The following is a 26,885-nucleotide window of genomic DNA, read 5'->3' on the forward strand; positions in this document are numbered from 1 at the left end:
ACTTATCTATACGAATATTACATACTAACCTCACTGTCAGTTCCTCCCAGAAGCTCACCATTTTCTTCTGACAATGATCCCTTCCAGTTCTGACAATATTTAGTCAGAACTGAAATATACCAGTTGCTGTCAGTTATATATCAGCAGCTGTCAGTTACAACTGAATGTGCAAGGTAATGTCCATGTTTCCCTATGGCTCAAGTGGGCGATATTACAGGTTAACAGTGTGCTGACCAGGAAGCTGTTATGGGGTAATGGGCATTTTCAAGATGGAGGACAGAGAATTTCATTGATCACAGTGGACAAACAGGATGCTGAAGAGGAGAAAGAGATTGAGGAGTAGACTACACAGGAGGTAACTATAACGTGTGTATGTTTATTTTTGAATTTTAATTTTCAGTTCAGGTTCTCTTTAAAAAACGGTGAATTTTTTTTAAGTCTCTGTGAGTCTTCGTGCAAGGTAATGTTTGGAATTCTTACCAGACTCTGCAACAAATTATTTTGACATCAAATTACTTTTTGACATACAGTAGCAGGAATTATATGGATTTCTGCACAAATTAGTCATAAAATGTGATCTGATCTTCATCTAAGTCACAACAATAGACAATCACAGTCTGCTTAAACCAATACCACACAAATAATTACATGTTTCCATGTAACGTGTGGTTTTAAATTATTCAGGATATACACTTTTATGTTACTTATTGTGAAGGATTGCGGAATAGCCGCCGCGTGCTCTGACGGTGTGGCGGCTGTTTCCGCATCTAGTCCGGCGGTTTACGCGCGGCGACATGTGTCTGATCTGGTTCAGCCTTCCTGTGCACATAGGCTGAGGAATACACGCGCGCGCGCAGCGAGGCAGAAGCTTTATGGGAAGCAGAGACGGATCAGCTGACTCCCTTGGTCAGCTGATCCGAGGATGAATGCGGATTGGCTGGAAGGGACTGGGTGGCGCTGATTAGCGCTGCACTATATAACCACTCGTCCCTCAGTCTCACGTTGTCTGCCGTTGCAAATGCTTTATGTGTTAGCACACAGACCTCAGTCAGATCCTACAGTGTGTTAGAACCAGGACGGACCTGGGAAATCACACTGAGATAGATTCTCTCGCATGTCATGTTATGTTATGCTGTAGACTAGTTCCAGGGTGTTGTGACTACGGACCTCACACCCAAGCCTAGGAAACTGTGTCAATGTTATGTTATGTTATAGACTAGTTCCGGGGTGTGGTGACTACGGACCTCACACCCAAGACTAGGAAACTGTATCAGTGTTATGTATGCTAGTTCCAGGGTGCTGTAACTACTAACCTCACACCCAAGACTAGCATTGTGTTTCTGCACTACCTTAGCCTGTCACTAGGGTGTAGAGAGCCAGAATCTCTTATCCAGTAGGGCAAGTTTGTTCATTTAGCAGCAGGGCATCCTGCAACCTAGCCCAGGCCCCTCTCCTAGGGAGCCTTTGGCCTATAGGGATTCACCCACAGTCTGGGGTGAATTCCCTTCATCATCCTACCTCCAGTTCCTCTGGTGGTTCTCGCTCAAAATATTACTGTTATTCCATACACTCATATCTCAGGTGTCCAGAGGTTAGACATACCTTGGTGATTCTGCAGACCATCCATAATCTGTTGTATATCTGTTTTACTGGTGATTCTGCAGATTGCCAATAATCAGATTCTCTCTGCGTGTTGACACCGATCGTTACAGAACGGCAGACCAAAACAATATGGACACACTTGACAGTCGTCTGCTTGCACTCACCACCTCGGTGGAGAATTGCATCAGTGTGCTGGATAGTCATCAGACCCAGATCAATGCCTTGTCTGGGTCTATACAAGCCCTTCAGACGACTGTTAATGCAGTGCGATCCCCTCTTGTTACAGACTTACGCATGCCGGTGCCCAAGAAATTTTCTGGTCATAGATCTGACTTTCGAAACTTTAAAAATCGAGCGTTGTCTTACTTTGAGTTGAAACCTAATACTTCAGGTACTGCCGCACAGAGAGTTATCTTTATTAAAACACTGTTGACTGGGGATTCCCAGACCTGGGCATATGGCCTTCAACCAGGGGATGGGGCCCTGTCCTCTGTGGAGGAATTTTTTAAAGCGATGGCTATAATTTACGATGATCCGGACTTTGCCTCGACCGCTGAGCGGAAGCTCAAGATGTTGCGGCAAGGCAAAGATTCGGTAGAAACTTATGCAGTGGAGTTCAGGAAGTGGGCGGTGTCAGCTAGATGGGGCTCATTTGCATTGTTGGATTGTTTCTTGTCAGGATTATCAGATGCCGTGTCTAATCTGATGCTGGGATATCCTGAGCCAAAAACTATTGATGAAGCCATTTCTCTAGCGATCAGAGTGGACCGTCGCCTACGGTACCAGAGACAAAGTCGGGGTAGGAGTGATGTGACATACGTTACCTATGCTTCTTCTCCACCTACGTCACCCCCTCCTGAACCCATGCAGATTGGACGGTCAAAATTGTCCCGAGCTGAGCAGAGTTGTAGAAAAGCTGAACAGCTCTGCATGTACTGTGCAGAGGAGGGTCATAAAGAGCAGAACTGTCCCAAAAAGTTGGGAAACGCTGCCGCCTAGGAGTGGTCAGAGGTAACACCCTAGGCTTGCAGAATTTACCTCTTAAAGACGATCGACTGCTCCTCCCATGCACCATTTCATGGGAGGACCAGACAATTTCTACTGAGGCTTTTATCGACTCTGGCTCGGCCGCCAATTTTATTGACTATGATTTTGCTAGAAACTTGGGAATACCTATTCTCCCATTAAGTCATAAGGTGTTGGTTACTGCGGTGGACGACTCTCCTCTGCAGAGTAAATACCCTCTGTCTCAGACTCCAGAGTTGGGGGTCACCATAGGGGTTTTACATAGGGAGAGTCTGCAGTTTTTTTGTGTTACGGATGGCAACTTCCACCATTATCCTTGGTCTGCCATGGTTACGACTTCACGCCCCTCAGATTGATTGGGCCTCTGGTCAGCTAACGAGCTGGTCTACCCGCTGCTATCATCATTGTTTGGCAAAGGTAACCATGGGTAACACCAGTATTCAGGTGAAAGGATTGCCGGAGCAGTATAAAGATTTTGCTGATGTCTTTTGTTCTAAATCAGCAGACAGACTGCCCCCTCATCGTCCCTTTGATTGTCCGATTGATTTAAGATCTGGTTGTATGCCTCCTAGGGGTCACCTTTATAACTTGTCCGGGCCGGAGAAGTTGGCAATGCAGGAGTACATCAAAGAAAATTTAGCTAAGGATTTCATTCGCCCCTCCCGTTCACCTGCGGGCGCTGGGTTCTTTTTTGTAAAAAAAAAAAGAAAAAGATGGAGGCCTCCGTCCCTGCATAGACTATCGGGGTCTGAATAAGATCACTGTGAAAAATCGTTACCCGTTGCCTCTGATTGACGATTTATTCTCCCAGATCACCAATGCTAAAATCTTCTCGAAATTTGACTTAAGGGGTGCATACAACCTAGTGCGCATCAGGGACGGTGACGAGTGGAAGACGGCCTTTAATACACCAGATGGGCATTACGAGTACTTAGTGATGCCCTTCGGGTTGTGCAACACCCGGCCGTCTTCCAAGAGCTGATTAACGAAGTTTTCAGACTAATTTTGGGTAAATTTGCATTAGTATATCTTGATGATATACTAGTCTTTTCAGCCACTCTGGCCGAGCATCGGAGACATGTCAAGTATGTGCTGGAAAGACTAAGACAGAATCAATTATATGCCAAACTGAAAAAGTGCATTTTTGAGGTGACCTCTGTGGCATTTTTGGGGTACGTAATATCTTCCTCGGGCCTCTCTATGGGCCCTGGGAAAGTCTCTGTGGTACTGGACTGGCCACAGCCTGTGGGTCTGAAGGCCCTCCAGAGATTCCTGGGTTTTGCAAACTACTACAGGAGATTTATTAAGGGGTACTCTACAGTGGTTGCGCCCCTCACCAGTCTCACTAAGAAAGGGACTGATACTCACCACTGGTCCGAGGAGGCTCTCACGGCCTTTGATACCCTAAAGAAACTGTTCTGTTCTGCCCCTATCCTGAGACATATCAATGTCACCTTACCGTTCATAGTAGAGGTTGATGCCTCTGAGGTGGGGGTGGGGGCTGTGCTGTCTCAGCGTTCCGGTTTGCAGAGTAAGCTTCATCCTTGCGCTTACTTCTCCCATAGGTTTTCTCCAGCGGAGAGAAACTACGATATAGGCAACCGTGAATTCCTGGCCATCAAGTTAGCCTTTGAGGAATGGCGACAAAGGTTAGAGGGTGCAGAACATGTCATTACAGTTTACACGGATCATAAAAACTTGGAGTACATAGAGAGTGCTAAGAGACTCAGTCCTCGACAGGCCCGGTGGTCACTGTTCTTTTCCAGATTCTCCTTTATAATTATGTACACTCCTGGTAGTAAGAACGTTAAGGCTGATGCCTTGTCCAGGTGTTTTGAGCCCGAGACGGCACAGCCCTCGGCACCCGAGACTATTCTGCCTCGGAGGGTGGTTTTGGCAGCCACAAAGACCTGGAAGGATTGGGCTGCCACTCTGGCCCCATATCAGCAGGATGTCCCAGAAGGAAAGCCCGAGGGAGTGTTGTTTGTGCCCCTGCCCTTTCGTTTACAGCTCTTACAGATGTTTCACTCCCATAAGAATGCTGGTCATCCCGGGGCCACCAGGACACAGGATCTCCTTGCCAGGTGTGCATGGTGGCCATCTTTGGCCACAGACTGTAAGGAGTTTGTGAGGGAGTGTGCTGTGTGTGCTAGGAGCAAACCTTCCCGGCAGGCTCCAGTGGGGACCTTACAGCCTTTGCCGGTTCCAAATGAACCGTGGACCCATCTGTCCATGGATTTTGTGGGTGAACTCCCCAGGTCTGAGGGCATGACTGTCATCTGGGTGGTAGTAGACAGATTCAGCAAGATAGCCCATTTTATCCCTCTGAAAGGACTCCCCTCCGCCCAAGAGCTGGCCAAACTCTTCCTCCAGCACATTTTCCGGCTGCATGGCATTCTGGAGAATGTAGTGTCAGATAGGGGAGTCCAATTCGTTTCTAAGTTCTGGAGGGCATTTTGTCATCTTATGGGCATGGATCTTTCATTTTCATCAGGCTACCACCCGCAGACAAATGGCCAGACCGAGAGGGTCAACCAATCCATGGAACAGTTTCTCAGATGCTATGTGGCTGATGCACAAACCGACTGGGTAAAATTTTTACCTTTCGCGGAGTTTGCGCACAACAACCTGAAAAGTTCTTCCTCTGGGTTTTCCCCTTTTCAGGTAGTGTCAGGAAGGTCTCCTAAGTTTGCTCCTTTGCCAGTGGTATCTAGTCCTTTCCCAGCATTAGAGGATTGGCAGGTGGCGTTAAAACAAATTTGGGCGCTGGTGAAAACAAATTTGGGGAAGGCTTTCAAGTCTCAGAAAAAGCAGGCTGACAAGAGACGCTCTGCTGAATGGCACTTTTCACCAGGAGATTTGGTCTGGGTGTCTACGCGACATCTGGCACTGAAACAACTGTCTCCCAAATTAGGGCCTAGGTTTATTGGGCCGTTTCCAGTCACCAAAAGAATTAATGCTGTCACTTATACTGTTGATCTTCCTACCAGTATGCGTGGTGTAAGATCATTCCACGTGTCATTGCTCAAGCCGGCAGTACAGGTGGATTCCACTCCCCCCCCCCCCCCTCCCGTATTAATTGATCAACCCGAGTATGAGGTTGAGAAGATTCTGGACTCCCGGCTGGTGCAAAACTCTGTGCAATATTTGGTACACTGGAAAGGTTATGGTGTGGAGGATAGAACTTGGGTACCAGAATGCCGCATGCGCGCAGAGGAATTGAGGAAAGAGTTCCATGACTTACATCCCGGGAAGTCGGGTGGCAAGTGTCCGGAGTCCACTCCTCGGGAAGGGGGGGGGGGGGGGTACTGTGAAGGATTGCAGAATAGCCTCCACGTGCTCTGGCGGCGTGGCGGCTGTTTCCGCATCTAGTCCGGCGGTTTACGCGCGGCGACATGTGTCTGATCTGGTTCAGCCTTCCTGTGCACATAGGCTGAGGAACACACGCGCGCGCGTGGAGAGGCAGAAGCTTTATGGGAAGCAGAGACGGATCAGCTGACTCCCTTGGTCAGCTGATCCGAGGAGGAATGCGGATTGACTGGAAGGGACTGGGCGGCGCTGATTAGCGCTGCACTATATAACCACTCGTCCCTCAGTCTCACGTTGTCTGCCGTTGCAAATGCTTTATGTGTTAGCACACAGACCTCAGTCAGATCCTACAGTGTGTTAGAACCAGGACGGACCTGGGAAATCACACTGAGATAGATTCTCTCGCATGTCATGTTATGTTATGCTGTAGACTAGTTCCAGGGTGTTGTGACTACGGACCTCACACCCAAGCCTAGGAAACTGTCTCAATGCTATGTTATGCTATAGACTAGTTCCAGGGTGTTGTGACTACTAGGGATGGTCGGAAATGCCAATTTCCGATTCCGCTGTAAATCCGCATTCCGCCATTGCCAAATACCGATTCCGCTTACCGCTACCAATTTCCGCGTTCCGATGCGGAATTTCCGCCGGAAATCGCGGAAATTCGGCCCGACTTTAACATCAATTTTCTCAAAAACTATAAGGTCTTTTTGAAAACTTTTTTTGCATCTTGTTCAGGAGATTCTGTTTAACAAACCCTGAAAATTTGGTGTTTCTAGGACTTACGGGGGCTTTGCTATTAACCGCTAAAGTCGGCGGATTTTTACTGTAATGTAAATGCAGAAAATAGGCAGATGCAGATTTTCTGCATTTTACATTACAGTAAAAATCAGCCGACTTTAGCGGTTAATAGCAAAGCCCCCGTAAGTCCTAGAAACACCAAATTTTCAGGGTTTATTAAACAGAATCTCCTGAACAAGGTGCAAAAAAAGTTTTCAAAAAGACCTTATAGTTTTTGAGAAAATCGATGTTAAAGTCGGGCGGAATTTCCGCGATTTCCGGCGGAAATTCCGCAATTTCCGGCGGAAAACCGCCTAATACACTTGCATTACCGATTTCCGCATTTCGATGTGGAAATGCAATTTCCGATCGGAATTTCGGAAATTGCATTTCCGCGGAATCCGAATGAGCATCCCTAGTGACTACGGACCTCACACCCAAGCCTAGGAAACTGTCTCAATGCTATGTTATGCTATAGACTAGTTCCAGGGTGTTGTGACTACGGACCTCACACCCAAGCCTAGGAAACTGTGTCAATGCTATGTTATGCTATAGACTAGTTCCGGGGTGTTGTCACTACGGACCTCACACCCAAGCCTAGGAAACTGTCTCAATGCTATGTTATGCTATAGACTAGTTCCAGGGTGTTGTGACTACGGACCTCACACCCAAGCCTAGGAAACTGTGTCAATGCTATGTTATGCTATAGACTAGTTCCGGGGTGTTGTGACTACGGACCTCACACCCAAGCCTAGGAAACTGTGTCAATGTTATGTTATAGACTAGTTCCGGGATGTGGTGACTACGGACCTCACACCCAAGACTAGGAAACTGTATCAGTGTTATGTATGCTAGTTCCAGGGTGCTGTAACTACTAACCTCACACCCAAGACTAGCATTGTGTTTCTGCACTACCTTAGCCCGTCACTAGGGTGTAGAGAACCAGAATCTCTAATCCAGTAGGGCAAGTTTGTTCATTTAGCAGCAGGGCATCCTGCAACCTAGCCCAGGCCCCTCTCCTAGGGAGCCTTTGGCCTATAGGGATTCACCCACAGTCTGGGGTGAATTCCCTTCATTGTCCTACCTCCAGTTCCTCTGGTGGTTCTCGCTCAAAGTATTACTGTTATTCCATACACTTATATCTCAGGTGTCCAGAGGTTAGACATACCTGGATTATTGGTGATTCTGCAGATCATCCATAATCTGGTGTATATCTGTATTACTGGTGATTCTGCAGATTGCCAATAATCAGATTCTCTCTGCGTGTTGACACCGATCATTACACTTATTCTGATTTCAGCATTAGAAACACTTTCTATATCTATATTTTTCTGTATATTGGTATGTAGCCCTGCCTTCCTCGTGATGTCACAGCCTAGACTGTTTAGCTATGTGAAATTATTCTCTCAGAGCATTCTCGGAGGCGTACGTATAATGGCGCCGCCGGTGAGCTGGGCGCAGGGTGAGCCGAATGACGGCTCACCCTGCTGCTCAAATCCCCGGCGGTGCTAAATACAATTTGGCGTTGCAACTTGGAGGGAGGTATAATTCGGAGTCTGCCGATCGCCGGATCCCCGAATTACTCCCGCGTGGGGCGCGCAGCATAGAACCAGTGCTATGATGGCACCCAGCTTCGAGCACCAGGCGCCAAAATAACCTGCTGGGAGACCAGATATAATTTTCTACAGGCTTCGGCACTGGCACTGAGTATACATACATTCCGCAGAGATGCATCTGCTAGCGCTAAAGATGTTGCCACCTGTTATAAATTTCAGAATGTTAATAAGGGGAGGAAACATTTTACAATGGACAAACACTAAATCATTTATAAAGTAATATTGTAAAAAAAAAAGCTACTTTATTCATTACCTTATTTTCAGTACAGACATTCAATTGTTGCAGATCTTCACGTAGGCATGGTCCAGCCTTGGAGAACTCATGGAGAAGCACATGATAAGTTTGATCAGTTGATAGATTTGTAAGGCTCTGATTTGCTGGTCATGATCATGTGTTAAAGAGAAACTCCAACCAAGAATTGAACTTTATCCCAATCAGTAGCTGATACCCCCTTTTACATGAGAAATAGAATGATTTTCACAAACAGACCATCAGGGGGCGCTGTGTGACTAATTTTGTGCTGAAACCCCTCCCACAAGAGGCTCTGAATACCGCGGTACTCTGGGCAAACTGCCACAATGTAACAATGTTCACAGACAGGAATTGGCTGTTTAAAGCTGTCTGTAACAGCCAGAGCAGCTAGAAACAGCTACATAACTTGCCCACAGTAACAATGTCACCATGTAATACATGTCAGAATGTGAATCTGGGAGAGGAAAGATTTTACAATGAGCAAACACTGACTAAATCATTTATACATAATTATTGTAAAAATGAAGCACTTTTTTTATTAAATTATTTTCACTGGAGTTCCTCTTTAAACCAGGAAGTCTTCACAGCCAATCAGAGGCTTGCAAATCTATCAGCTGATCAAACTGATCATGTGCTTCTCCATGAGTTCTCCAAGGCTGGGCCATCTCTTCTTCAGCTAACCAAGAATTGGTTTATCTTTCACAACCAACTGAGAAGTCAATGAGGGCAACCTAGTAGGACATTTGCTGCTTCTGGCCTGCCTGGTTACACTTAGGGTTGCCACCCGGCCGGTATCTGTCCGGTACTACCGTTAAAATAGTCTATGAAGCCGGAGCCGGAATTATATTTGTACCGGCACGTCATTTGCCGGTAATTCTGTCACTCAGCTCTCTCTCTCCTTGGATTGGCTGGCCACCGGGCACTGCCAGCCAATCATCAGTAAGTGCTGCAGGCTGTTTTTATCCCCACACCCTGGCTGGTGAGGACTAGTGGAGAGGGAGGAGCTGACAGGAGAGTGAGAGTCTTGGTGGCTGCTGCTTCTGTGCTGAGCAGCGTGTGCTTAGGTAACTCACTCTGAAAAGAAAACTCCATATCATTTTACATGTTCCTACCAGCTGTCACACTAAAATGATTTTATGTACTACTGTATGTCTTGTTCGTTTGCTACCTGTGCCTGATAAGTGTTAAATCATGGAGACTCATACTGCAGAAATGAAATGTAGTCTGCAGGTTATACACACACACCAATGGGATTCCCTGCATTTGTGGAGTTACTGCAGGCTGGCGAGAAAGAGGAGAGTGGGACATGGCTGTAGTATTGTGCACACAGCGGCAGAGCTGAGCCAGCCCATCCCCCAGTTAGCAGCCAGCAATGTCAGGAGGAGAGAGGGCCAGGCAAACCTTTACCAGCTGAAGTGCTGTGTGAAAACAAGCAGGTAGCAGAGTGGACTCACACCCACACACTCTCTCTTCTGTTTTCTTTTTCTCTTCCCGACCCTCTACAAGCTCCTATCGCCTTTTCCAGACTCATATGCTAGCTACTCACCATACAGTTTTCTAGCAGATTTACCTGCCAGATTGATTTTTTTTTCCAACATGTCCGATCTGAATCTTGATCAATTTTCCAATTGATTTCCATAGCAGTGAATGGAAATCGATCAGAAAATCGATTGAAATTCAGGTCAGACATGTTGGAAAAAATTGACCTGGCAGGTAAATCTGCCAGAAAATTGTATGGTGTGTACCTAGCATTTAAGTGCCCATTATTGATACAATTCCACGGGTGATCAATCGTTTCTGCGGTAATCAGTCAGAAACGATTAAGGGACTTCCGAGGCAAGGGGCAACAATCTATGTTTACTCACCTGGGGCTTCTTCCAGCCCCTAGCAGCCATTTCAGTACCTTGCTGCAGCCCTGGTCCTCCGCGTGTCCCGCTGGCCGTCTGTAAGGACCACGACCCTGCTGGCAGGTTGTGTCGTCTGCTTGGGCACTTGCACCCATGCTTCCACGTCATTTGGCAGGTACTGCGCAGGCGCATTACGTGCTAGATGATGTGGATGCATGGACACCAGAAGAGATGACCCGCCGGCAGGTCAACGATCATTACAGACGGCAAGCAGAATAACGCGGAGGACTGGGGCTGCAGCAAGGTACTGAAATGGCTGCTAAAGGCTAGAAGAAGCCCCAGGTGAGTACACATAGATTGTTTTCCCTCGCCTCGGAAGTCCGTTAATGGCTGAATTCCTGCTAGCCAATTCTATGAGATTGATCCGAAAAACAGGTTGATTCCATTAATCTGATTAACTTGGCTTTCAGTAATTCAGTCGTTAATGGGCACAACGGTCATTTCCGAACACTACAGGGTAATTGGAAATAATTGATCAGCTGTGGAAGTGTGTCATTAATGGGCACCTTCAGAGTTTACCTGTAGGGAAAAAAGTGCACCTGGGGGTACTCACCTCAGGAGGGGGAAGCCTCTGGATCCTAATGAGGCTTCCCCAATCCTCAGCAGAGGGGATCCAGCTCTAGTACCCCCAAAAGTCTGCTTGTTGGTGGTCTGCGCAGGTGCAATAGTGGCTTTTCCCTCGGACTCTGGCGTAAATAGCCGAGCCTGAACAGGTCCGCTTTACTGTGTATAGTGGTCATGATCGAGCTCGGCTATTTCCGCTGGAGCCTGAGCAGTAAGCTGCTAGTGCACCAGCTACATGTCTTTTTTTCCGGGGCTGCCAGCACTGAGTAAAAATTCTGAGTAAGATGGGGGAAGCCTCCTTAGGATCCAGAGGCTCTCCCTTACATGTGGTCTTTAAACTATTTCTGTATATACAGTATAATCTTGTTATAATCTCTGCTATAGTAAACATTTGGGTTTAGTAAACTACCTCTCCAGGTCCCAGCCAATCTCCATTGTAAGTCTATGGGAGCATTTTGTTTGTGTGCTGAGTTGTATGGCTGTGCAGCAAGCTGACAAAGCTGCACAGCCCTATGTTGCAAAAAATGGCCTGGTCACTAGAGGGGTGTAAGCCTGTGGTTAAGAAGCCCTGGATACTGTACCAGTGATTTTTTCCAGCTTGGCTATGCAGCCCTGAGGTATACTTAACCTTGTAGTCCACTAAATATGCAAGTGCATCCGAACACGCTGAAGCCAGCGCAGGAGATTTGGGCACAGCCGGCGCCGCAATAGGCCGTAATAGGAACTACGGCTATAGCAGGCACAGGGAGTAACTTCAGCGCCGTCAGAAGACAGAGCTGAAGTTGCTTTTAAAACACAATAATTCGGCCTCCAGCAATTGCTGGAAGCCAAATTATATCATTCCCCACCATCCATGGCGGCCTGGAGGGGGAATAGTAATTACCGCCGTCGGGGCTTGTGCAGCAGCTGTATCAGCCATATACCGGCTGTATCCTGCTCCGAAGTCTACCGGCGCCGTTATCTCTCATACGCAGTGCATCTACTTTACCTCTGATGGGAGGACAATGTTGGTCCTTTGCAACAGAGAATGTACCAAGGCATGCTGGGCTGTTTTTAGGACATTTGATGATATAGTAAACCAGTTTTCCTGGTGCCTTGGAGTTTACTATAACGAAATTATGCTGTATTCTTGTTTCTTGTGCTATTTTTGAAAAATGGTCATAATAAACCCCTCCCACTTTTAGGCCACACCCCCAGGCTAAACCCCAACGCCGGTATTTTTTCAGTCACAAGGTGGCAACCCTAGTTACACTGTATGCTTGCAGAAATAATACCAGGGCAGCCCACCTAAAACAAAATTATCATAACAAGTAACAAGTGTAAGTTTCCTGCATAAAATGCAGGCAGCACGCACCCAACTGCTTTTCTATTATTTTTTTTCCCAAACCTCGTTTAATTACACTGAATGGGGCAGTAGAAAATTGGACAGGAATACTGTACATGCACCTACAATGTACTAATAGGAAAGTCTGATGTCATTTCAGATTTAAAAAAAAGCCTTATGAAAACAGCACCACAAAGTGTATAAAGTAACAAGCCCTCAGAAAGTTGCAGAACCAGACTAGGAAGATAGATGCTGAGACTGGCAACTATTAATACTAGCAGGCCCGGATTAACCTTACAGGAGCCTATAGCCACAGATGTGGCTATCCAAAACTGAACCGCAGTTTTTTCTTCTAAAACTGTTCTAACCAGCAGAAGAACAGTTCTGCATGATAGTAAGAACCTTCCCAAAGCCTATGTAATAGCGGCAGTTTAGCGTGGATTTCTAGAACTACACTACAGTTAAGAAAAGTGCAAATCCATTCCTTAACTGCTGCAGATTAATAAGTGCTCATTAGCAGTTCTTCAGATAGTTAGATATTCCTCATTCAATTATCATTATTTTTTCTGCACCAACATGCATTGAGACACTATCTACTCATCTTCTCATCTGCTCTCTCTATATAACATTACTGAAGTGTAATGCGGGTAAACTGTAACTCTATAGCTACGTACACATGCTGGACGAAATTCGGCCAAGGCAGTCATTTGGCGCAGTTTCAGCCGAGATTGTAGCGTGTGCACAGATGTCCCCTAAGGCCACCTAAAAATCCAGTACGCAACAGCTGAGCATATTATTACCTTCCTTACCTTGCCCACTGGAAGACACTCAGGTGCAGAGCCGGACCATCAACCAGACACCTCAAGAACCTGATTAGGGCCCTATTCAGGCTCTAAAGGGCCCCCTTTGAGCCCCTCAGCATGTAATCCCAGGCTGTTGCTGCCGCTGTGTGTGGCTAAGTAGCCCCATCTTCAATGTCACATTGCCAATGTGAATATAATCATCCTGCTCTGCTCTGCCGGCGCGGTTACCGATACACTGAGGCTGGCTGAGCGTTGCCGCTGCTATGGCAAACAGATGCTCTCCACTCCAGTCCAACCCTCAGCGAATCATCGTGCACCCCCCCCCCCTGCACCGCGTTCATCACACCAGCATGCTCAGTACGTTGATGCTGCTGCTGAGTCTGACGTCATTGGCCCTCACCCTCCCTCCTCGCTCAGTCAGCTCAGCCGCTCAGTGTGAAAGCGCACAGCGCAGGTCAGTGCCATACATACTAGCAGCACAGTCACTGTGGATACAGGAGAGAGGAGACAGCCAACAGACGGCAGTTGTTGTTTGATCATCCATCAAAGTTTGACGTGGAATATGATTATATATATATATATATATATATATATGTGCGCGAGTGTGTGTGTGTGTATATCCTGTATATGTATATATATATATACACACACACACACATATATGCATCATAGACATTGGGCTTGATTCACAAAGCGGTGCAAAGTGTTTGCACGCCTGTGAAAAGCCCTTTATCACGCCTAAACTCAGTTTAGGCGTGATAAGAAGAAACTCGCGCGAATTTTCCGCGCGCAAAGTTTTCCGCGCGCAAGCGCGCAGGCGCGCGCGCAGCACCCGGCGCTTCGCGCGAAGCTCCCATTAAGCCCTATGGGACTTTGCGCGCGTGCTTACGCGCGTATGCGCGTACGCACGTACGCGCGGTAGCTTCGCGCGAAGAGCAGCACAAATCGGTGATAACTCAGTGGTGCAAAGGTTATCACGCCTAAAGTCTTTTAGGCGTGATAACTGAGTTATCACCGCTTTGTGAATCAAGCCCATTGTGTGTAGAGGGGTTGAGGGGGGTTGAGGGATGGGGGCCCAAAGCTGCCACTTTGCTTAGGGCCCCATTTGGCCTTAATCTGGCTCTGCTCAGGTGTGCACCGGGTTGTCATCCCTGCTCTCATCTCCATAGAGACATTTTTGTATAGTATTTGCTGCTCACAATGTCACCTGCAGGATTGAGCTCAATCCTGACAGACAGCATGAATAGTACAACATGTGTACACGCCTCTCAACCATTCATTAAAGATTGTTTTGGGTGCAAATTATCCATAGTATATATATGGTACAGCTCTATGTAAATTATGCTATTCCTCTATTGTAACGTTACAACTTAACCACCTGAGCGGTATGGACAAGCTCAGCTCGTCCATACCGCCGCAGGGGATCGCATGGCCCTGGGTGTTTTAAAAAAAAAATAAAAATGGTCTCATATCATGTAGCTAGCACTTGGCTAGCTACATGTTGCCCCCGATCACTGCCGGAACCCTCTGATCCCCCCGATCCTCGCCTTTATACATACCTCCTCCAGAACCCGCGATGGCGCAGCCTCTCCAATAACCTCCAGGCGTCGCTATGGGGAGGATCGGGACTGCGCATGACGTCGATGACGTCAGACGTCATATCCGATCGTCGCCACAGCGACGACAGAAGCTGTTCGAATAAGTTGCGGTTCTCGCAGGATCGCGGCTAGGTAAATATAGCTGGGAGCGATTGGGAGGATCAGAGCAGTGCCAGGGGACTTACACTATATAAAACAAATTTGAAACAAAAATTTCCCTCCCGCGGACGCATGGCCGCAAAAATTGAACGCTAGGGTGGTTAAAGGCTTTTGAATGAGAACCCATTTATTTGTCCCTGGCTTTAATTGTGCCCTTAAAACTATTTATCTGTATCTCTTCCCCAGGTCTTTTTCCTTATCACTGGACTGTGTGGAGGACCCTCAGACCCAGATTTTCTCATCTATCGGAGTATCTCTGCTCTCAGCTTTGGACATGTGTTTCAAGTTGCTCTTTCAGATCTTAACAAAGTAATTAGTCTTTAATGTATTTATATTAAACATTGCAATTTCAAGTACAAGGTTCCACTGTCACCATATGACACAGTATTTTTGTGACCCATGTCTTCTGAAAGACTCCACTAACACTGGTGCCAATGGTAGGTTAGACAAAATACTCAGGTGGATCTCTTTGAGTGAAAAATAGATCTCTTCTCCACGGGCTTTTCACTAGTAAAGATTGAACATAAGTTAATGAATCTTTACCAAAGGAAACTCCATCTGTCTCAGTTTAAGAAGTGTATCTTTTTTTATGGTAGTATTCTGCTGAAATTGTTAGCCAGGGTTGCAAAGTTGACCTCTTCAATTTAAAAATGTGTTGCTGCTTCTGCCATTAGTTGTATAAAGCGACTAATATAACATTTAGTCAATTTAAATAGATCATGTGAACTACACTTTCCAGTAATGGTCCAGATACCTTGTCAGTGTATTCATTTATGGCTTTCCTGGCACAAAGCTACATAATTCCAAATGTACAATAGGCACAGATAGCCCTCACATGGCCCCCATTGTCAGGGCAGTAAGTGGGTCAGAATTTATATTCCTAGAACACTACCCAGAATTACTATACCTTTAAACTGGAGCAGACTATTATGTAACAAATCTTGTTTGATGAACACCGTACATGGGAACTTTTATGCCCTTTAAATGTAAACTATGCACTATTGTAATTACAGGTATTTAATTACTTAGATTTCACTTTGTCAAGACCATCTAACAGTTCAGCACGGCTGTTTTCGTCTGAGTTTTCTGCTGGCAATTATTCAGGAACCTTTTCTATTGCTAAAAACTTTACTTCTCTCATAATCACCACTGATGGGCAAATCTACTCAACACGAGTCCTCGGACCTGACAGTAAGTATTGCAGCAACACTTAATCATTTAAAGTAGCTCAGTATATGAATTAACAGTACAACCTATTTTTTTCACTCTATAGTAATTCATACATTATTTATCTCTTCCTGACATATAGATCTTGATGTTGAACTAAAAGCGATTGTTTCAGAGTTGTGGGGCTCTATGTACCTTCTAAATAATCCTGGGTATGGAAAATGGAGACTTATTATATATGCTGGCTCTCAAAGTTCTGTTAGAGTGGAAGGATTTACAGGTACAGTAATATACTATAAATACATCAGATAAAAAGACTGCTGTTTAAAGATGAAAGTGGTGCTACATAACACCAGTCCTGCACTCCCTTCACTGGCTACCTATAAAATGGAGGATCATATTCAAGATAAAACTATTTGCCCCCTTCCTGATTTCTTATTCTTTTGCATGTTTGTCACACTTAAATGTTTCTGCTCATCAAAAGATGTTAACTATTAGTCAAAGATAACATAATTAAACACAAAATGCAGTTTTAAATGATGGTTTTTATTATTTAGTGAGGAAAAAAACCTCCAAATCTACATGGCCCTGTGTGAAAAAGTGATTGCCCCCCTTGTTAAAAAAGAACTTAACTGTGGTTTATCACACCTGAGTTCAATTTCTGTAGTCACCCCTAGAGATGAGCGTAATGACCTAATTACGATTTCGCGAAATTTTGCGTAATTAGTGTAATTACGATTATGGCCGTAAGTACATAATCGTAATGAAGAAGGATTTCGCGAAATTTCGCGTAAGCGTAATTTTCGCGTAATTTTCGCATTACAATGGTTATTTGTTCATGCCGTAATTTCGCATTAAACGCTACCGTAATTTCGCTTTAAGGGTATGAAAATTATGAAAATAATACACTATTGTTACCTGTGCAAAAAAAACTGACATTTTCCGCATTTAAAAGACATTTTTGCCCTTGAAACTTAAAAATCGATTTTCTCAAAAACTATAAGGTCTTTTTGAAAAAAAAAATGTTTCCTCTTATTCCCACTGATCCCCTTAATATACCCTAGGAATTTGGTTTTCCTAAACTTTAAGCAGGCTTTGCTATTAACCGTTAAAGTCGGCGGGTTTTTAAATGTATACATTTTTACTTTGAAACTTTAAAGAGTAATGCTGGGAATACACGGTTCGTTTTTGCCTTCGTTTAAACCTTCGTTTCGATTGTGCCTTTTGTCCTTTTCGATCCCGAAATAATCGATCATACGGTTAATATCACCAGCCACGGTTTCGTTTTTTTTTTCGATTCTGATGGTTTCGTTTTCCCAATGATCGAAGGCTGCAAAGAAACGAAACGAAAATCCCTTTTTACAGGGACGGACTAGCATAAACGAATATATAATCGATCTGAACAGCCATCAAGCCTACCAATGGCTCGATTAGATGGATAAAGAGAGATAATATCAAACATGTTCGATCACTAGTCGTTCGTTTTTGGGGTCTATTAATCGAAACTATAATGAGATTATGACTATTTTCACATACGTTTTCAACACTCGATTCGTTTACCGAACGAATCGAAGGTTTAAACGAAGGCAAAAACGAACCGTGTATTCCCAGCATTACTGTCAGGCTGCAGAAGCTAATTTAAACCTCTATTCTCCTGTGTTAAACAGTTTAGAAGGAAGCTCAAAAGCCATTAGTGAAGATAAACATTTCAGTTACCTTTGATGTGTGCTTATCTTACTCTGTTATAGACCCATAAAGACGCAAGCCGCAGCTAAACTGCAAAGCATTCTGGGGCCCTCCCCTCGGCTGCTAATGAGACGGTACAGGAGCTTCTAATCAGTCCATCGCGAAACACTGATAAATCTCGGGGCAGAGTTTCACTGCAGGAGTCAGCTATTGTTCCTAGCCACATGGCTCATTAATATTCACTGCACACCGTGTTGTTCAAGAACCAGCTTATCTGTGATCAGAAGCAGGCAGGACATGACGACACATTTGGCTTCACAAACATGGAGCCTGCCATGAGCTGTCAGGAGCATCTATCTCTGCATATACTATATACAAATTCTGTGAAATCCAAACGTGGACAGTGAAATGCATATGTAATGTAAGTACAGCCAATCTTTAGCTACTGATATATGTGTTTATTTTCTCTGAGACCCTATACCTAACAGCTCCTCTTTAACATCGACTAAACTATAAGGTCTTTTTGAAAAAAAAAATTTTCCTCTTATTCCTCCTGATCTCCTTAATATATTCTCCAAATTTGAGGCTCTTAGCATTTAAGGGGGCTTTGCTATTAACCCTTAAAGTCGGCGGCTTTTTTATATTATACGGAGCGTTACGGTTTAAAGCGAAATTACGGTAGCGTTTAATGCGAAATTACAGCATGAATGAAACGCGAAATTTCGCGTTGAAAATTACGCTTACGGTATTTTCAATTACGATTTTAATGGCAATTTCGCTACGCTAATTTCGCATTGTAATCGCAAATTTCGCATGCGTAATTATAGTAATGCGAAATTACGAAAATTTCAGCTCAACTCTAGTCACCCCCAGGACTGATTACTGCCACACCTGTTTCAATCAAGAAATCACTTAAATAGGAGCTATCTGACACAGAGAAGTAGACCAAAAGCACCTCAAAAGCTAGACATCATGCCAAGATCCAAAGAAATTCAGGAACAAATGAGAACAAAAGTAATTGAGATCTATCAGTCTGGTAAAGGTTATAAAGCCATTTCTAAAGCTTTGGGACTCCAGCGAACCACAGTGAGAGCCATTATCCACAAATGGCAAAAACATGGAACAGTGATGAACTTTCCCAGGAGTGGCCAGCCGACCAAAATTACCCCAATAGCGCAGAGAAAACTCATACGAGAGGCCACAAAAGACCCCAGGACAACATCTAAAGAACTGCAGGCCTCACTTGCCTCAATTAAGGTCAGTGTTCACTACTCCACCATGAGAAAGAGACTGGGCGAAAACGGCCTGCATGGCAGATATCCAAGGCGCAAACCACTTTTCAGCAAAAAGAACATTAAGGCTTGTCTCAATTTTGCTAAAAAACATCTCAATGATTGCCAAGACTTTTGGGAAACTACCTTGTGGACCGACGAGACAAAAGTTGAACTTTTTGGAAGGTGCGTGCCCCGTTACATCTGGCGTAGAAGTAACACAGCATTTCAGCAAAAGTACATCATACCAACAGTAAAATATGGTGGTGGTAGTGTGATGGTCTGGGGTTGTTTTGCTGCTTCAGGGCCTGGAAGGCTTACTGTGATAGATGGAACCATGAGTTTTACTGTCTACCAAAAAATCCTGAAGGAGAATGTCCGGCCATCTGTTCGTCAACTCAAGCTGAAGCGATCTTGGGTGCTGCAGCAGGACAATGACCCAAAACACACCAGCAAATCCACCTCTGAATGGCTGAAGAAAAACAAAAAGAAGACTTTGGAGTGACCTAGTCAAAGTCCTGACCTGAATCCTATTGAGATGTTGTGGCATGACCTTAAAAAGGCGGTTCATGCTAGAAAACCCTCACATAAAGCTGAATTACAACAATTCTGCAAAGATCGGTGGGCCAAAATTCCTCCAGAGCACTGTAAAAGACTCGTTGCAAGTTATCGCAAACTCTTAATTGCAGTTATTGCTGCTAAGGGTGGCCCAACCAGTCATTAGGTTCATGGGGCAATTTATTTTTCACACAGGGCCATGTAGGTTTTAAGTTTTTTTTCTCACTAAATAATAAAAACCATCATTTAAAACTGCATGTTGTGTTCAATTATGTTAGGGGAGGATTTGCCAGGGGGGAAGGGGGGGGGGATATATAAGTGTGTTAATCGAGAAGTCTATAGCCCCAAATCCCAAGATGATAGGGATGTGATTTGGTTAGAGTAGTGTTAATACGTTATAGCTTTTTTATTCGTCTTCCACATTTTAAGTATCTAATATCTGTGCTTAAATATTTTTCCAAAGTCCTTTCTTTTCTCAAACCTTTTTATGAATTTCTGTCTGAATGCTTCTGCATATGTAACTTTTCTGTTACCTAAGTTATTTAAAAAATAGTTTTACCTAAAAATAACAAGTGACAGTGAAAAAGGGGAAGTCATGCTTTTGTACAATATACCTAGCAATGCTTGCTTGTTATTGCTACTACTACTACTAATAATGGTCTTCTTTTTTTTCTTGCAGCTGTCAACACAACATGTAAGTACCATGTTATTTATAAGCCCACATTTTTAAAAGAAATCATTATGTATGATTGTAGCAAGGGACATAAAACCATCTAAAAACAAGGCATGGCCACAGGGACCTCCTACAACTTTGATAAACTGGTAATCTAAATAATATGTGCCACACTGTCAAAGTAACAATACAAATGGTCCTGGTCAAAACAAGACATCAGGAAAGAGTAGCCGTTATTGGGCAGGGTATGTGGCACAATAATACACGCCAATGGACGTGACTGGTGCGGCAGCCCCAGGACCGCCTAATGCCGTTTGGCGTCAAGTCCTGGAGCTGCAGTTTACCAGGGAACACTCGCGCGCGCATGCGTGATCGTTCCCTGCTGGCTCACGGAGCTCCGCTCCATGATCAGCCTGCTAGCCGACAGGGGATAGAATTCCCATTTGTTTACAATTGTACAGTGCTGCTATCTCATGCAACTCTGTACCAGGGACACTCGGCTGTCCCTCATTGCGACTCCAAATGCGTGGCCTCTCATAGGCTTATGCCTATGAGTGGTGGGGATGAGTGCCGATCACCATCCTATACCGATTAGGACAGCACAGGGGGGGAAGGAGGGAGAGAGAGGAAGGAGGGAGGGAACAGCCTCCCTTTTATTACTAAAAAAACCCCCGAAGATCGCAGCAGTGATCAGAGACCTCCAGCATAGTGTCCTATTAAGTACACTAAAAGGAGGTCAAAGCAGTGGCGTAGCTAAGGAGCTGTGGGCCCCGATGCAAGTTTTACAATGGGGCCCCCCAGGCACTCTATACATAACAATTGATACGGCCGACACCAAAACCTGCCAATGGCAACTACAGTGTCAGAGGTGTAAGAAGGGGATGGGGAAGAGCTTGTTAATGTTTACCACTACTCAATGTATATATAGAAGTGAGTATTATGAGCACAGGACCAATAGAGAACTAATACTGTAGTTGAGGGAGGGCCCTTCGGGGCCCCTCTGGCCCAAGGGCCCCGATGCGGTCGCTACCGCTGCATCCCCTATTGCTACGCCCCTGGGTCAAAGCCAGTTGTGTGCTTCGTTGCAGGGCTGTGCAGCAACAGCAACCTGACCAAGCTGCACAGCCATGTATTGTGAAAAATAGCCTGGTCACTAGAAGGGTTTAAGCCCAGGGTCATCAAGTGGTTAAACTTGTGGCTCCAGTGCCTGCATGTCCTGCATTGAGAGCTGCATGGTGATTGGCTGCACGATGTGACGATGAGCTTGAGTAAAGAGGACCTGTCCTGTTCCTGAAGCAGGTAATTCATAATGCTTTGCTGCTGCTCTACATCAATTACATACTGTGCAGCCAGAAGAACTCTGCGGGGGGCATCACCAGGGTAGGACTGGGACAATAAGGGCCCACCAAGAAAGTTTCAGCCTGCCCCCCCCCCCCCCCCCCCCGTTCACCTCTCCTATTCCCCCCTCCCCCCATTTTACAAACACATGTACTCTAGAAATTTTGCATGATTATGGTAGGGAATAGATTGTGAGCACTTCTGAGGACAGTCCCCATATGTGGGATATGTCCACATGCGGCGCTGCAGCAAAAATAGATGGGTGTCACTACGCACTGGAACATGGGCATGGTCATGATGGGTCATGGGCAGACGTAAAAAAAAACAACACAAAATAAGTAGCGGTGTTATTCACAGAGATTAGGTCCGACCAGATACATTTTAGATAAAATAATCAAGTAGTTACATGCCTCATGATAATTCATCAAGTAGTCAAATGGCAGCAGATTTCACGACAAAATGCACTCAGATTGGCAGCAGATATCCCCACAAAATGCAATCAAATTGGCAGCAGATATCCCAACAAATGCAACCAGATTGGCAGCAGATATCCCCACAAAATGCAATCAGATTGGCAGCAGATATCCCTACAAAATGCAATCAGATTGGCAGCAGATATCCCCACAAAATGCAATCAGATTGGTAGCAGATATCCCCACAAATTGCAATCAGATTGGCAGCAGATATCCCCACAAAATGCAATCAGATTGGCAGCAGATTTCCCCACAAAATGCAATCAGATTGGCAGCAGATTTCCCCACAAAATGCCCCACAGTTTAGGTAGGCAGGTCTATAGTAGAGATGTAGCGAACGGTTCGCCAGCGAACGGTTCCAGGCGAACATTGGGGATTCGCGTTCGCCTGTGCCAGGCGAACTTTTCCGGAAGTTCGATTCGCCCCATAATGCACTATGAGGGTCAACTTTGACCCTCTGCATCACAGTCAGCAGGCACATTGTAGCCATTCAGGCTACAGTAAGCCCTGGAGCCCCACCCCCCCTTATATAAGGCAGGGTCCAGCGGCCATTACACTCACTCGTGTGCCTGCTAGTGAGAGGAAAGGGACAGCTGCTGCAGACTTGTTCTTCTAGGGACAGATTAGTTAGGTTCTTGGCTGCTTAGTTTGCTCCTGGCTGATTGTTATTGCTTTTATAGCACCCTAGCTCTTGTCAGAGCTCATCCTGTACTTTTTTTTTTTTTTACTGTGTGTCAAACTGACACTTTTGTTGCATGCACAGCCTTGCTAATTGATAGTGTGTGTGTGCCACTGCCAGCAGCCCAGCACATTCAGTGACTTACTGCCTGTGTGTGTGACAGGGAGCTGCACATTGTACTACCCAGTACTGCATATACCCAGTACCTGTTGTGTTTACTTAACCCACCTCATCACTGCATATACCTAGCTTTGTGTTGAGTGAACCCAGCTCACTGCATATACCTACTACCTGTTGTGTTTACTTAACTCACCTCATCACTGCACATAACTACCTGTAGTGTTGAGTGAACCCAGCTCACTGCATATACCTACTACCTGTTGTGTTAAGTGAACCCAGCTCACTGCATATACCTACTACCTGTTGTGTTTACTTAACCCACCTCATCACTGCATATACCTAGCTTTGTGTTGAGTGAACCCAGCTCACTGCATACACCTACTACCTGTTGTGTTTACTTAACCCACCTCATCACTGCACATAACTACCTGTAGAGTTGAGTGAACCCAGCTCACTGCATATACCTACTACCTTGTTGTGTTGAGTGAACCCAGCTCACTGCATATACCTACTACCTGCTGTGTTTACTTAACCCACCTCATCACTGCATTTACCTAGCTTTGTGTTGAGTGAACCCAGCTCACTGCATCCTACTACTACCTGTTGTGTTTACTTAACCCTCCTCATCACTGCACATAACTACCTGTAGTGTTGAGTGATCCCAGCTTACTGCATATACCTACTACCTGTTGTGTTGAGTGAACCCAGCTCACTGCATATACCTACTACCTGTAGTGTTGAGTGAACCCAGCTCACTGCATATACCTACTACCTGTTGTGTTGAGTGAACCCAGCTCACTGCATATACCTACTACCTGTTGTGTTTACTTAACCCACCTCATCACTGCACATAACTACCTGTAGTGTTGAGTGAACCCAGCTCACTGCATATACCTACTACCTGTTGTGTTGAGTGAATCCAGCTCACTGCATATACCTACTACCTGTTGTGTTTACTTAACCCACCTCATCACTGCACATAACTACCTGTAGAGTTGAGTGAACCCAGCTCACTGCATATACCTACTACCTGTTGTGTTGAGTGAACCCAGCTCACTGCATATACCTACTACCTGTTGTGTTTACTTAACCCACCTCATCACTGCATTTACCTAGCTTTGTGTTGAGTGAACCCAGCTCACTGCATCCTACTACTACCTGTTGTGTTTACTTAACCCTCCTCATCACTGCACATAACTACCTGTAGTGTTGAGTGATCCCAGCTTACTGCATATACCTACTACCTGTTGTGTTGAGTGAACCCAGCTCACTGCATATACCTACTACCTGTAGTGTTGAGTGAACCCAGCTCACTGCATATACCTACTACCTGTTGTGTTGAGTGAACCCAGCTCACTGCATATACCTACTACCTGTTGTGTTTACTTAACCCACCTCATCACTGCACATAACTACCTGTAGTGTTGAGTGAACCCAGCTCACTGCATATACCTACTACCTGTTGTGTTGAGTGAATCCAGCTCACTGCATATACCTACTACCTGTTGTGTTTACTTAACCCACCTCATCACTGCACATAACTACCTGTTGAGTTGAGTAAACCCAGCTCACTGCATACACCTACTACCTGTTGTGTTGAGTGAACCCAGCTCACTGCTTTTACCTACTACCTGTTGTGTTGCGTGAACCCACCTCATCACTGCGCATAACTACCTGTTGTGTTGAGTGAACCCAGCTCACTGCATATACCTACTACCTGTTGTGTTGAGTGAACCCAGCTCACTGCATATACCTACTACCTGTTGTGTTGAGTGAACCCAGCTCACTGCATATACCTACTACCTGTAGTGTTGAGTGAACCCAGCTCACTGCATATACCTACTACCTGTTGTGTTGAGTGAACCCAGCTCACTGCATATACCTACTACCTGTTGTGTTTACTTAACCCACCTCATCACTGCACATAACTACCTGTAGTGTTGAGTGAACCCAGCTCACTGCATATACCTACTACCTGTTGTGTTGAGTGAACCCAGCTCACTGCATATACCTACTACCTGTTGTGTTTACTTAACCCACCTCATCACTGCACATAACTTCCTGTTGTGTTGAGTAAACCCAGCTCACTGCATACACCTACTACCTGTTGTGTTGAGTGAACCCAGCTCACTGCATATACCTACTACCTGTTGTGTTGAGTGAACCCACCTCATCACTGCACATAACTACCTGTTGTGTTGAGTGAACCCAGCTCACTGCATATACCTACTACCTGTTGTGTTGAGTGAACCCAGCTTACTGCATATACCTACTACCTGTTGTGTTTACTTAACCCACCTCATCACTGCACATGACTACCTGTTGTGTTGAGTGAACCCAGCTCACTGCATATACCTACTACCTGTTGTGTTTACTTAACCCACCTCATCACTGCATATACCTAGCTTTGTGTTGAGTGAACCCAGCTCACTGCATCCTACTACTACCTGTTGTGTTTACTTAACCCACCTCATCACTGCACATAACTACCTGTAGTGTTGAATGAACCCAGCTCACTGCATATACCTACTACCTGTTGTGTTGAGTGAACCCAGCTCACTGCATATACCTACTACCTGTTGTGTTTACTTAACCCACCTCACCACTGCACATAACTACATGTTGTGTTGAGTAAACCCAGCTCACTGCATACACCTACTACCTGTTGTGTTGAGTGAACCCAGCTCACTGCATATACCTACTACCTGTTGTGTTGAGTGAACCCAGCTCACTGCATATACCTACTACCTGTTGTGTTGAGTGAAAACAGCTCACTGCATATACCTACTACCTGTTGTGTTTACTTAACCCACCTCATCACTGCACATAACTACCTGTTGTGTTGAGTGAACCCAGCTCACTGCATATACCTACTACCTGTTGTGTTGAGTGAATCCAGCTCACTGCATATACCTACTACCTGTTGTGTTGAGTGAACCCAGCTCACTGCATATACCTACTACCTGTTGTGTTTACTTAACCCACCTCATCACTGCACATAACTACCTGTAGTGTTGAGTGAACCCAGCTCACTGCATATACCTACTACCTGTTGTGTTGAGTGAACCCAGCTCACTGCATATACCTACTACCTGTTGTGTTTAATTAACCCACCTCATCACTGCACATAACTACCTGTTGTGTTGAGTAAACCCAGCTCACTGCATACACCTACTACCTGTTGTGTTGAGTGAACCCAGCTCACTGCATATACCTACTACCTGTTGTGTTTACTTAACCCACCTCATCACTGCACATAACTACCTGTAGTGTTGAGTGAACCCAGCTCACTGCATACACCTACTACCTGTTGTGTTGAGTGAACCCAGCTCACTGCATATACCTACTACCTGTTGCGTTTACTTAACCCACCTCATCAGTACACATAACTACCTGTTGTGTTGAGTAAACCCAGCTCACGGCATATACCTAGCATCCCCCCGAGATGGACAAAATGGACAAACCAGGTAGAGGAAGAGGTAGAGGCAGACCCAGAGGAAGGCCACCAGGCACCGGCAGGTCTGTGCGAGGTGGTGTTGCTGTGATTTCGTGCGGACCTGCCCCAAAATACAGTGCTCAGAAGAAGGCACGTGCCATCACTTCCCAAAATCGTGAGGAGGTGATTGAGTATTTAACACAGAACACCTCATCTCCCGCAGCCACCAACGCTACAACAAGCACCACATCCGCTGCATTTGACACTTCGCAGGAGTTATTTGGTGGTGGTGGTGGTGAAATTACCGATTCACAGCCACTACTGCAACAACAAGAAGAAGGCGCAGGCACACCACCTCCTACGTCTGATTTAGGTGGCGATAGTATGGACGTAACGTGTGTGGATGTGGATGATGGACCACCTGAAGTTGGTGCAGTTGAGGAGGTTTCTGAGGAAAGCTCAGCTGGCCAGGAGGATTATGATGACCATTATACGGATACCACATATGTTCCCGGTAGAGAAGATGACCAGGGGGACAGTTCA

At 45.4% G+C, this 26,885-nt stretch overlaps 1 protein-coding gene across 1 annotated transcript in view; it reads left to right on the forward strand.

The window, feature by feature from the left end:
- Nucleotides 1-26,885, forward strand: part of LOC137524662 (uromodulin-like) — a 115,120-nt gene that overhangs the window by 31,292 nt on the left and 56,943 nt on the right. Inside the window, exons 4-7 of the mRNA XM_068244785.1 lie at nucleotides 15,128-15,250; nucleotides 15,955-16,132; nucleotides 16,251-16,388; nucleotides 20,303-20,317. Coding sequence (XP_068100886.1) covers nucleotides 15,128-15,250; nucleotides 15,955-16,132; nucleotides 16,251-16,388; nucleotides 20,303-20,317 — 454 coding nt within the window. The remainder of the gene's footprint in view (nucleotides 1-15,127; nucleotides 15,251-15,954; nucleotides 16,133-16,250; nucleotides 16,389-20,302; nucleotides 20,318-26,885) is intronic.

This window comes from Hyperolius riggenbachi, chromosome 7 (assembly GCF_040937935.1).
Source record: "Hyperolius riggenbachi isolate aHypRig1 chromosome 7, aHypRig1.pri, whole genome shotgun sequence".
Lineage (NCBI taxonomy): Eukaryota > Metazoa > Chordata > Amphibia > Anura > Hyperoliidae > Hyperolius > Hyperolius riggenbachi.